The sequence below is a fragment of the Pyrus communis genome, chromosome 7 (assembly GCF_963583255.1).
Source record: "Pyrus communis chromosome 7, drPyrComm1.1, whole genome shotgun sequence".
Classification (NCBI taxonomy): domain Eukaryota; kingdom Viridiplantae; phylum Streptophyta; class Magnoliopsida; order Rosales; family Rosaceae; genus Pyrus; species Pyrus communis.
Genome location: NC_084809.1, coordinates 25,465,074 through 25,476,836, shown reverse-complemented (window position 1 = coordinate 25,476,836; position 11,763 = coordinate 25,465,074). Strand labels below are relative to the sequence as shown.

The 11,763-nt window shown below is 38.6% G+C and overlaps 3 protein-coding genes across 4 annotated transcripts; all 3 read left to right on the top strand.

Annotated features, from left to right (window-relative positions):
• Positions 1-453: 453 nt before the first annotated feature.
• On the top strand, positions 454-9,400 carry LOC137739574 (LEAF RUST 10 DISEASE-RESISTANCE LOCUS RECEPTOR-LIKE PROTEIN KINASE-like 1.3). Of its 2 annotated transcripts, none has more exons than XM_068479195.1 (4): positions 454-1,357; positions 7,514-7,537; positions 7,633-7,971; positions 8,072-9,397. In XM_068479195.1, the coding sequence occupies exons 1-4, from the start codon at positions 583-585 to the stop codon at positions 9,004-9,006; spliced, it is 2,073 nt and encodes a 690-aa protein (XP_068335296.1). In that variant the 5' UTR covers positions 454-582; the 3' UTR covers positions 9,007-9,397. The 2 variants fall into 2 exon arrangements, with proteins under 2 accessions (XP_068335296.1, XP_068335297.1); XM_068479196.1 differs by lacking the exon at positions 454-1,357 and adding an exon at positions 5,338-6,784 and having other exon boundaries at positions 8,072-9,400.
• Positions 1,855-5,275, top strand: LOC137739576 (LEAF RUST 10 DISEASE-RESISTANCE LOCUS RECEPTOR-LIKE PROTEIN KINASE-like 2.7). Its single transcript, XM_068479198.1, has one exon. The coding sequence runs from the start codon at positions 2,418-2,420 to the stop codon at positions 3,231-3,233; it is 816 nt and encodes a 271-aa protein (XP_068335299.1). The 5' UTR covers positions 1,855-2,417; the 3' UTR covers positions 3,234-5,275.
• A 1,115-nt stretch (positions 9,401-10,515) lies between the features above and the next one.
• Positions 10,516-11,466, top strand: LOC137741134 (uncharacterized). The gene has a single exon (XM_068480938.1). The coding sequence runs from the start codon at positions 10,711-10,713 to the stop codon at positions 11,182-11,184; it is 474 nt and encodes a 157-aa protein (XP_068337039.1). The 5' UTR covers positions 10,516-10,710; the 3' UTR covers positions 11,185-11,466.
• Positions 11,467-11,763: the final 297 nt, after the last annotated feature.

Below are 11,763 nucleotides of genomic sequence, written 5' to 3'. Positions count from 1 at the left end.
CTTGTTTAATTTTTTTTTGAACATTTTATTCCTGTCGTATTATTTATGGGGTTCTCCCTCTCACACAGAACAACCTGTGGAATCTTTTCTTGTTTATTGTTTTCATCATGGCATTTTCTTTACATTTGTCATATAGTAATAAAAAAATCGTGAAAATAATTTTCTCCCTTTTATTATAACTACCCTTCTAGTTGCGACGGCTTTCAATGACTCCATCACCCCTTGACTTTGCCTATAGCTTCTGGAAGACTGGAACGATATACTTTTCATACCTCAATATAAAAATACCTCTAATTAGATCATTCCGAGTGGGCTAGGAAACTTCTACAAATATTATTAAACTAGTACGTGGCGTCTTCGGATTCGCCGGTGTGGAAGATATTAAGATATGAACGTTGAAAAAAAAAGAGAAGAAAACTCATAGCAGAAACAAGAGAGGCTACTGTTTCATTGAATATTTCAAAGGCTTACATTTCATGACTTTGAAGTTTGAACAACTTATATATATTATTCCTTGTACTAATTCCCCATTCCATCTGATGCTCCAATCTGTTTGCTGAGATTTTTCCTCCAACATCCATCATGCATTTCTTTCTGCTCCAATCCTTGTTTCCATTTCTTTTGATCGCTTCCTTTCTTTCGATCAATGTCGAGTTGAGTCTATGCCAGAATGATCAACATTTCACAAACTGCAGCAGCGAACTCAATTGTGGTAGCGTTGGAGGCATATCCTATCCCTTTTGGGGGGTAAACCGAGCTAGTTACTGTGGTCAACCTGGATATGAGATCCAATGCCTAGACGACGTCCCTGTGTTCAACATGAAGGGTGTGAGCTATAGAATTCTGCAAATGAACACTACAAGTTCTTGGACCGTTAAGGTTGCTAGGAACGATTACTGGGGTAGTATCTGTAATCCGACTTTCGTCAACACCACCCTCAACTTCTCTCTGTTTAATTATGTTTCTACTTATACAAACATGACGTTTTACTACCAATGCCCTACCACCATAACGCTTCCTAATGTTGAGTCCTGCAACTCAAGCTCTGTTTTCTATTTGACACGTCCGGTGACATTTGGTCAGCCATCTTCTGTGACCTGTACAAATGAGGTTATTGTTCCCGTTTATACAACAGCAACTCTTGCTATAGAGGCCAGTCAAACAACGATCACCGCTGCGGTAGATGGGGGTTTCTCACTGCAATTGCAGATTGACAACGATCAATGCGACAAATGTTTGAAATCAGGAGGACAGTGTGGGCTTAACACTACTACGAATTCTGGATTCAGTTGCTTTTGCGCAGATCAAGCCTATGCATCCACATGTAATGGAACTAGTACTTCAAATCAAGGCGGAGGTACGTCTGTCCCTTGTCATTCCCTTATAAATTACACATATGGAACTCCTAGCTTGCTCTTTGTTTTAGATGATTAGTCGTAAACCGTGTTTAATTAGGCGTATGTGTTAGAAAACCCGGGTCTAAATTTCGGATGTGAGCTATCTGGTCCCATGATAAAATTAGGAAGCAGAGGGAAGGAATCTAGTATAGTTAGAGCCAATTGTTTGCAAAAACAGCAAACAGTTAATGGAATAGTTTGGTATCCATATTATTGGATTCAATTTCTTTGGTTTCTGAAACCAATTATTACTAATAACGTAGTTACCTTAATCATTTCAAAAACTATGAATTATTTTCCGAATTGAATACCAAACAACTCCATATATCCCTGGCAAATATTGCTCGAGCCACCCTAAAACTCTTAAGATTGTTCATGTTTCTGTCATTTTGATCCTTTTTTGTTTTTTTTTTGGAAAAAGATCCTTTGTTGTTACCATGACCATCTAGCCAACCCTTTTGTTGGTTCTCACACTGGAATTTTTTTTATTCTAAGTTCTCGTTTTACATGCTACAAGTGGTTAAATAAAAGTTTCTGAAACGCATGTAAACGCTATATTTTTGTTAGAAAATACACCTAACCTACCATACAACTCTATAATTCCACCGAAAACGTGAGTCACCCTTTGTTGACTTCGATGATTTTAATCTAAGTGCAGAGGGATTTAGCTATATACAACTCCAAAATTAAGCCAATTTTTCTAATAAGGTGGCTTATCTGTTCGACAACCAATACATATTTGGTGACGAGACCGCTATGCAAAGCTGACCATAAAAATAGTTACAGACTTGGCCTCCAAAACTTTTCATTGACTATAAGCAATCCTAATTAAATTAACGCTCCAATAGAACCTTCTATTTTTTACTACTAAAAAACAAAAAACATAAACTAAGATTTAACCTAACGTTAACTTGGTCGCATTTCCCCACCTATTTTGTCTTCTCATTCGTCCTATGCAGATGACGATAATTCCAAGTTCGTATCCTTCATTTTTCAGCCACTTCTTCTCTCTCTCTCGCCATGGAAACACATCCCTATCCCTTCCAAAACATCTCTTTACTCCTTGTGATCACAACTACCATATGCCTTTTCCATGTTCGAAATTCTTCGGCTGTGGATGACGATCGATACCTCAACTGCAGCACGTCGTTCCAATGCGCAAATTTTCGGGATGTTCCTTACCCTTTTTGGGGATCAAGCCGGCCAGATTATTGTGGCTTCCCCGATTTCAAGCTCAACTGCAGCGGAGATGCCCCCGTGATCTCATTTGAGGGCCAAGATTATCGAGTCCTCGATATAAACCAATCTACAAGTACTCTACGGGTTGCTAGAACGGACTTTTGGAACAACCTTTGTCCAGTGTCACTTGCCAATACCACCATAAAATCAAGCCATATCGAAAATACTTCGGATGCTCAAGAAGTACTTCTGTTCTACGATTGTCCACCAATTTTCATTCCTCTTCCAAATCAGCCCACAGGTCAGTTCAATTGCATCGTAAACAGTACGGCCACTTCCATTAATTACTTTGTCACAAATTTAGAGCTGCCGAATATTAGTGGTTACTGCAACACGACTGTCACTGCCCGCGTTTCTCAATCCGCAGCTGCGGATTTGGGGTTGAATTCGTCCAAGGATAATCTGGTTGCTGCACTTGATTCCGGGTTTGGGTTGAAGTGGGATGCAAGTAATACCTTGTGTGGCCAATGTCAGGTGTCTGGGGGTCAGTGTGGGTACAATATATCTTCAACTGAATTCACCTGCTTCTGTAAGGATGGACCTAATCCCTCAAGATGTGAAGGTATGCGCCTAAATATCTTTTCAGTATGTTTATGATAGAATTTAGATATTAATCTAACCAAAAACGAATTGGCAATATGTGGAATAGACTGATTACTGACCTCGGATTGATGCACTCAACATTCCGGATTGAAATTAGTATTTGATAGTGAAAAAAATTGTCGTGCAGAATTTTCTTAGAAAATCCTGCACGACAAACTTATATTACCAGTTTATAGGGTGGTTTATATTCATTTGTTTTAGGCTTTAGCACATCTTCATTGTTTTTGTTATGCGTGAGAGAAATGTGTTTTCTCAATCTCCATCCAATTTTCTTACTGATTACCATGTCAAAACTCATATGAGGAATTCCATTTGGAACCTTCAAGTTAGGTGCCTTCTTTTTTTTCTGATTTCTTATTATCATCTTTAATTTATGCTTCTAGATTCCAATCTTCTATTAGGCAGCTGGCATTTGCCATGCCAAAACAAAACCCACTCACTCCCCTACTCTCATCACATGTGTATCATATGTAGGTGCTTTTTTTTGGTCAATGCAAATCAAGTTAGTCATAACATTTCCAAACATTTCATATGAGTACCAAGTCTATTGAAAAAGTCATATCCTTTTAAAGTCCAATTAATTTTTTAGGTTAAATATTACACATGGCAACGATGAGCCCACTAATAAGCTTATTTGAACAACAAAACTAAAAGTAAAATAACTTAAAAAATAAAGATTAAAATAACCAAAATGAACAAATAATATGAGAAAGGAACTATTTTTGTATTGGTCATAACTTGGGAGGCAGATTCTCTGCCCTCCCATTTCCTGTGCTTCCCGTGCTTTACTGTTTGTGTGGTCACGGTTAAGGCACGTCAACATTTTATATTACTATTTATTTTTGTCTTATTATCTCTATAAAAGAAAAACAATATAAAATATTGATATAACTTAACCGTGACCACACAAAATAAAAAGACATAGAAAGTGGAAGGGTAGAGAATCTGCCTCCCATAACTTGTTTGGTTCTCAGCAATCTTATGCTGCCTGCCATATAAGTTTTTCCATACCGACATGGAGAACAGCTGGACAAATATAATAAAATACTTATAAGAATTGGATTAAACATTCATTATTTTAAACCTTTTATTAGAACACAAGAACTAGAATGTGCATCTATTAATCACGATAATGCGTCACACTATTATGCATAATTTTCTTCTATGTTTTTATTTTTATTTTTAAAAAGTGTGTTTCATATTTTGGGCTTAATTAGAGCTTATTTGAGTGTATTTTTTATTGGTATAGTATGTTTCCAATGCTTATATTTCAACAGAATAATACTTGACTCTTTATAAGTAGCCACATGTAAGAAGTCATTTCTCTTCTTACATGATGCGTTGTAACATTTTACCATAAAAACGTCATGGTCTGAATCATTAATTCATTGTCTTTATCATAATTTAAAGATAATCTCTAGAATTTTTTTTTTTAATTTAAAGATAATTTAGTTATCCATATTAATTGAACAAATTGACGGTCATGGTAACAAGTAATGTTCCCATGATTAACCATCAATTTTTTTTCATTCATATGGAGAACTAGACGATCTCTAAAACAAATGAAGATGATATATATGTGTGATAAAAAGAACGAACGGTTTAGATTGTGAAGTTTGTATTATGAAATGATGTCACGTTGTTATGTAAAGAGGAATGACTCTTTACATTTAAGAAATCAAACAATGTGCAAAACAGATCGACTAGGAAACTATACTTTTCCAATACATTAGGAAGTTGTTAATTAGAGTGGATTTGCTTTGCATTTGAAGATCTTTGTGGTGTAAATTCAGTTATAAATTTTGAACAGGTAACTTTTGGCAAAAACTTCCTAGGTAGAGTTTTCTTTTATATTTTTGGTCAAATTTCTTTAGGTACAATTGAGGGAGGAACACGATTTCTTCCATGTTTTGATGTTAGTTGAAGAAAGCTCACGTGCATGCATGCCTAAGGCATTAAACTATTAAAACGTAGGTGCATTTAATCAAACTCTAGATGGAGATTGTACTTTGTTAATTACCCCGCCCCGCCCCCCACCTCCCCCGACCTCACCCCCCCCCCCCCCCCCCACACACACAAAAAAAAAACACCCCCACAACATGATTTAATAATAACTAAATTGCATGTGCGTAGTTGTTGAACTTTTAAGAGAAATATTCAGCACACCTCTTTTTTGATTCGATGCGCTCGTTGATTACTTATATTTTTAATTTTTTTATATTTTAAATGAGAATTTTAATAAGAAACACAATACGCTAACTACTAGTACAATACATATCTTGTATGACATCTTCTTTTCACACCCAAAATCTCCCTACTTTCATCAACCGCCATTAATAAGAAATCATCTACTTGGGTTTCATTCACATTGTTTGACTCAAACCTTTTAGTAGTTGACCAACACGCACACCAAATCACAAATAATTAACAATAATAACGGTATTTAAATGACAAATAGTACTACAAATACTTGATGAAATTACCAAAATGCCCATCGATTATTGAACAAATAGAATTCCTTCCATAACATGCCAACGCAGAGAAATCGAAACACAGCCTAAAAAGCGCACATCTTTTGTCGGCAGCCTCCGAAAAACATTCAAAAACTGTGTGCAATCCTCTACCTCCACACTACAGTCCAACATTCCAGTCAACCAGCGGCGCCCGCCACGTCATCACAAAACCTCCATCCTTGCTCCACATTTCATCACTGAACTCTGATCACTTGCCGCTTCGCCCGCCCCCAACTCCCAGACGCTGTCGTTTCACTCCCACCTATCCCCCAATGCTCCCGCTTCTCTTCTTCTTCTTCTTCTTCTTTCTCTTCTTCTTGCTCTGCTCCGTCGACGTTGCGACGTCGTTTCCTGCCCATGCCGATCTCTCCAACTGCACCCAAACCTTCGACTGCGGTCCCCTCCGGAACCTCACCTACCCCTTCACCGGCGGTACCCGCCCCTCCTACTGCGGCCCGCCGGAGTTCCACCTCACCTGCGTCGACGACTCGCCCGAGTTGACCATCGGGCTGCTGAGCTACCGGATCCTCAAACTCGACCCGGCTCACCAGAACATAACCGTCGCCCGGTCCGACCTCTGGAACTCTAGCTGCACCGACAAACTCGCGAACTCGACTCTTGAGTCCGGGTTCTTCAGCTATAATGAGGACGACGACATGGACGTCACTATTTTCTACGGCTGCAATTCCACTTTCATCGATCCCAAGCCGCCGAATTGGTTTCTCTGCGACCTTAATTTCTCTTTCAAAGACGCTTATTACTTGATCGGGCCGGTACCCCTCGACCCGATCGTGAGCCAGTTCAAGTGCTCCATCGGGATTACGGTGCCGATTCTCAAAACCACGGCGGCGGTTCTCGTCGGCAACCGGTCTCTGTTTAAGGAAGCGATCATGGCCGGGTTCAATGTCAATTATACGAACCCGTATGAGAAGCAGTGCGCTGAGTGTCTTAATGTCAATGGGCTTTGTGGGTTTGACTCGGATAAGAACCGACCCGTTTGCATTTGCGGCAAACGGTTGTGTAACCCGGCAGGTATTTTCCTTTTCTGGGTATTGTAGTGGTTTTGGGCAAGTTTTAGGTCCTGCTTGGGGTGCCCAAATTTAAAAGTTTAGAGTGTTTTTGGTATCGTTTATATTCATTATTTTCGAAAACTATAACTTAGTTTTGAATTGAATATCGAACTTCCCCTTAAATCAATATTGGTCTAGTCTCATTCATCTGAAAACTTAGAAGACCGTTGTGTACTGTACTACTTAACTAGTGTTGCGATCTCAATGTTTCGTTGATTTATTTGTTTTGGAACAGGGATTTTTGTTTCTTTCGTTGACTCAATTAGACGAGACTAACTATTCTTTGAACAGCTGAAGTAAACAGTTGTTTATACTAATAGCAAGAACTGCAAAACTATATACCCCATATGGCATGTTCAGCTTTGATGCAGCATACATTTGGAGTTTAATCTGAAAATATGTGAAGTTTGCAACACTTTCTGTAGCAGAATCGTTGGTACACCGTACATTTGGGAGTATATTGTAGTGTATGACATGCAAAGTTCTTGATGCAAAAAGAATTCAAGTAGATGACTCATTCGGTCCACTGCTTATTAGTTTCCCACATATAAGTTTACTTGGTTTTATAGAAGCTGTATGGTATCTACAGTTCGTCAAATTCTCTTCATGTGTTCCCAACTTTCAATTCAAGTTTGGATGAGAAGATGTTCTTTTTATTAACACTGCTTTCTTTTTCTTATCTTTTTTGTAGGAAAAAAGACGGGAATCGCGATAGGTAATAAATCACTTCATTAACAACTCATTGTAATATTTCCACTGGCATCATGGGGCGGAGAAGAAAATCTAAACAGTATTTTGTTTCATCTTCAGGTCTTGCTATAGGAGGTGCAATTCTTTTCGGCATTTTGGTTGGGTTCTATGTTTATTATTTCATCCAACGCAAGAAGAGGAAACTTGCTGCAGAGACTCAAAGCAAAGAGCAGCCTACACCCCTTACAAGCAATAGCATTACAACTCCCTTAACTAATCTCTCTCAATCTCAGAGCATCCCGTCTTATCCCTCTTTTACCTCCAAGTCTGAGTATGATAATAAGGCGAGCACTTACTTTGGAGTTAAGGTCTTCAGCTATACTGAATTAGAGGAAGCTACTGAAAATTTCAACCCCGCTAAAGAGCTTGGAGATGGAGGCTTTGGCACTGTTTACTATGGTTCGAAAATACTTCCTTTTCCACCTTCTTTGCAAGCAATTTAGCTCACCAACAGATAATCTTGATTATGTTTTGTTAAACGTTCTAATTGTTTGTCCAGGTAAGCTACATGATGGCCGTGTAGTTGCAGTGAAGCGCCTTTATGAAAACAATTTCAAACGTGTGGAGCAATTCATGAATGAGGTCGAGATCTTAACTCGTCTTGAACACCGGAACCTTGTCAAGCTGTATGGATGCACCTCAAAACGCAGCCGAGAACTTCTCCTTGTTTATGAGTATATTCCTAATGGAACAGTGGCTGACCATCTCCATGGGAAACGAGTGGAATCTGGCTTTCTTAGTTGGCCTGTTAGATTGAACATTGCCATAGAGACAGCTGATGCACTGGCTTACCTCCATCGCAATGATGTAATACACCGCGATGTCAAGAGCAACAATATTCTCCTAGAGGACGACTTTTGCGTGAAAGTGGCTGATTTTGGTCTGTCACGCTTGTTCCCCAACGATGCCACCCATGTGTCAACTGCTCCGCAAGGGACTCCCGGCTATGTTGATCCCGAGTATTACCAGTGCTACCAACTCACAGACAAGAGTGACGTATATAGCTTTGGGGTGGTCCTGATCGAGCTTTTATCGTCATTACAAGCAGTGGACACCAATAGGCATCGGCTTGACATAAATTTGGCCAACCTGGCCGTCAACAAAATCCAAAACCATTTAGTAAATGAGCTGGTCGATCCTCTTCTAGGGTTTGAAACAAACGTTTCAGTTAGAAGGATGACAACAGCTGTGGCAGAATTGGCTTTCCGGTGTTTGCAACAGGAGAAGGATATGCGACCAACCATGGACGAAGTGTTGAAGGGTTTGAAAGCAGTCCAAAACGAAGATCTTGGTTCAGAAAACGGCGAAGCAGTGGTGCTGGATATCGGAGCAGACGAGGTTGGACTTTTGAAGAGTATGCCACCCCCGCTTTCACCAGACTCGAATGGAACTGATAAATTGGTTAGCAGCTCTACCACACCTAGTTCCTTTTAGCAGTAGAGATTTCCATATCCTCCTTCCTTGTTTTTTTTTTCCAGTGAGCTGCAGCCTTGAGTTCTAAAACAGATGGTAAAAAGTATTGTATACTCTCATACACGGATGTTAAAACTCGAGTGTCTTTCCATATCGTCAGTTGATTTTCTTTTGATTTTCCATATCGTCAGTCGAGTATTGTACATAAGCCATCAGCACTGAAATGTATTTTTGTTAATATTTTCTTATCGGTTTTACGATATTACAAATAAAACAATTTGCTCTATACTCTGCACCGAAGTTTGAACCCCTTACCCTGTAGTTTAGACGTTTGTCAGAAACCTAATACATGGTTTTTCATTTTTTCTTTTTTAATAACCTTTCCTCCCATTTTAATATTTCTTATATATTTTTCACCTCAACAGGTTTTTAAGAGATGGGACAATACTATTTAATCCAAGCCATGGTGGTGAGGGCAATCTGGCTGCTTCTATCCTCCAGATCGTGGGATTGATTTGGTAACTCGTAACTTGTAAATCTAGGATGCTACTACGCAAATTGTCATTGCCGGATTGGGGACTGACTTGGTATACGATGACACAGTACGATACGTTCTTTATTATACAGTATGGCAGAGATGAATTTGGACGGTATGGTATTTTGGGTGAATGTACTGTACAATTATGTATAATTATCCATTTTATATACACAATCAAACCAAACAATTATTCTTATTCTTCAATGCCATGTCATGGATAATGCGCTCATTTGTAAATGCCCATTTTATTTAGAGAATGAAGGTTACGCGTGAAATGTACATAAGAAAAAGTTGTTTGACAATTTGACACGAGAAGCCAAAGAAAAGCAAAGATTTGAGGGGATAGCATCGGATTTCAATTTGTTAGACCTTGACTTTCACTTATTAAATTTGAGAAAAGAAGATCAAGTGTGACATTTACTACAACTAAAACGCTGTTTAGCGACAGAAACCAAAAGACAAAAAATTAAATATGAGATCGGTTGGTCATCGAACTTTATAAACAGATGAATGAATTCAGTAAATGAATTACGAACCGTTTTTTGATTTATTATAATTGAATTCAGTAAATGAATTACAAACCGTTTTTTGATTTATTATAATTGATTGACTAAACAAAATTGATTTAATTATTTTTTTATAAATATAATTTTTAAATTATTTATAATATAACAAATTAATCATAAACAGAAAATTTTGTAAATCAGCCACTAAATGAATTGGGGAGAATTTCTTGAAGAAATTTTTAGTTGTAACAGGAACACGAGTGGTACACTACGTATTTTTATGTAAGTTTAGGAAAATTTTATTTTTTAAGTTATTAACTTTTTAACATACATGTTCTACCATTTATATAAAAACACGTCTGTACCCTCTCGTGTGAGGCTCATATTGAAAAATATCTCAATTTCTTGGTCAATGTACGAGAGCCAAGCCTTTTTCTTTTTAAAGCCCCGCCCCACATTCCACTTTGACACCTATGTTCTCTTCTCTCCACCAAAAAACAAATAAATAAAATATATAAAAAAATATACATTTTTCAGCTCTATTTGCTTGCTCGCTCCAATACCAACCCTCCCACTCCTCCCCAGATCAGATCTCACATTCTCTCCATTCCACCACCACCCATGATTTCTAGCCATTGAATCGCCACCCGCAAAATTCACACCGCCAACTCATCGTTTACCATGGTGACCCTGCAAAAAGTCAAGCTCTTAGCGACTCAATGCGCCGTAGCCGGTAGCCCAACGCGAAGCCCATCGGCCAGCCCAGTCATTCACCTCCGCCGCCGCAAAACTCTAAGAATGTTCCTCTCCCGCCAGGACCACCGCCGATTGCCTCGCCGGACCAATTCCTCAAAATCTCCACCCATCGACGGCGACAATCGCGACGGTGATCCGCCGCAGAAGAGCAAGGATGTCGCTCGGGTTCGGCGCAAGCTGAAGGACCTCTTCGTGTCGTCGCCGCCGTTCGAAGATAGTGTTTCGGATAGGAGAGGTCGAGGAATTGTGGACGAAGAAGAGGAGCGAGGGTTGTTATTTGAAACCGGAAGTGGTGGCGGTGCCGGTAGGTTTCCGACTCGGCGAGGCCGAGGGCTGTCGTTTCGAAATAGGTTGCTGAAACGATCTTGGCGGCCTGTTCTGATTTCCATCCCCGAGTAGCTAGGCGTTCTCAATTTTCTGTGAAAGTATGGATAATTCCATTTTTTTACTTTTTTTAATTTGTTTTTGGAAAATATGATTGGAGTGTAATCTTATTAGATTTTTTCTTTCTTTTTATAAATAGTAATTAGATTCACAATTTAATATTTTGGTGGCAACGGCCAACGGGCATATTTTGGCGCGGCCCAATGCTAATGCGCGCCGGAGCTCCTAATATTAACGAAAAGTATCGCGGCGCATATTAGCATCATCTCCGCATTTGGTCGGTTAGAATTAGATGACGTCGGGATCTTATTATTAAAAATTTAAAAGCATGGTGGATTTGTGGAATTTTGTTGTGGAGCAGTAATATTTATTGTTTTAAAAAAAAAAATGTTTAGGCCAATTCGTAGATTTAGGCCGTCTTTAATAGAAAGGGTCTGTCCAAAATTATTGTTCTGCAAGAAATTATTTTTATATAAGTATCAAATTATATTCATATATCATTTTAAGGAGATATACCTAATCCTTTTAAAAAATTATTAATCTTAAGTTTATATTTTAAATTTATTATTTAATTTAATCAAACTATCATTTAAT

Coding starts and splice junctions, on each gene's coding strand:
- LOC137741134 (XM_068480938.1), top strand. CDS start 10,711: ATGGTGACCCTGCAAAAAGTCAAGCTCTTAGCGACTCAATGCGCCGTA.
- LOC137739574 (XM_068479195.1), top strand. CDS start 583: ATGCATTTCTTTCTGCTCCAATCCTTGTTTCCATTTCTTTTGATCGCT. Junction 1,358..7,513: donor TACTTCAAATCAAGGCGGAG/GTACGTCTGTCC, acceptor TCTTTTTTGTAG/GAAAAAAGACGGGAATCGCG. Junction 7,972..8,071: donor CTTTGGCACTGTTTACTATG/GTTCGAAAATAC, acceptor TTGTTTGTCCAG/GTAAGCTACATGATGGCCGT.
- LOC137739576 (XM_068479198.1), top strand. CDS start 2,418: ATGGAAACACATCCCTATCCCTTCCAAAACATCTCTTTACTCCTTGTG.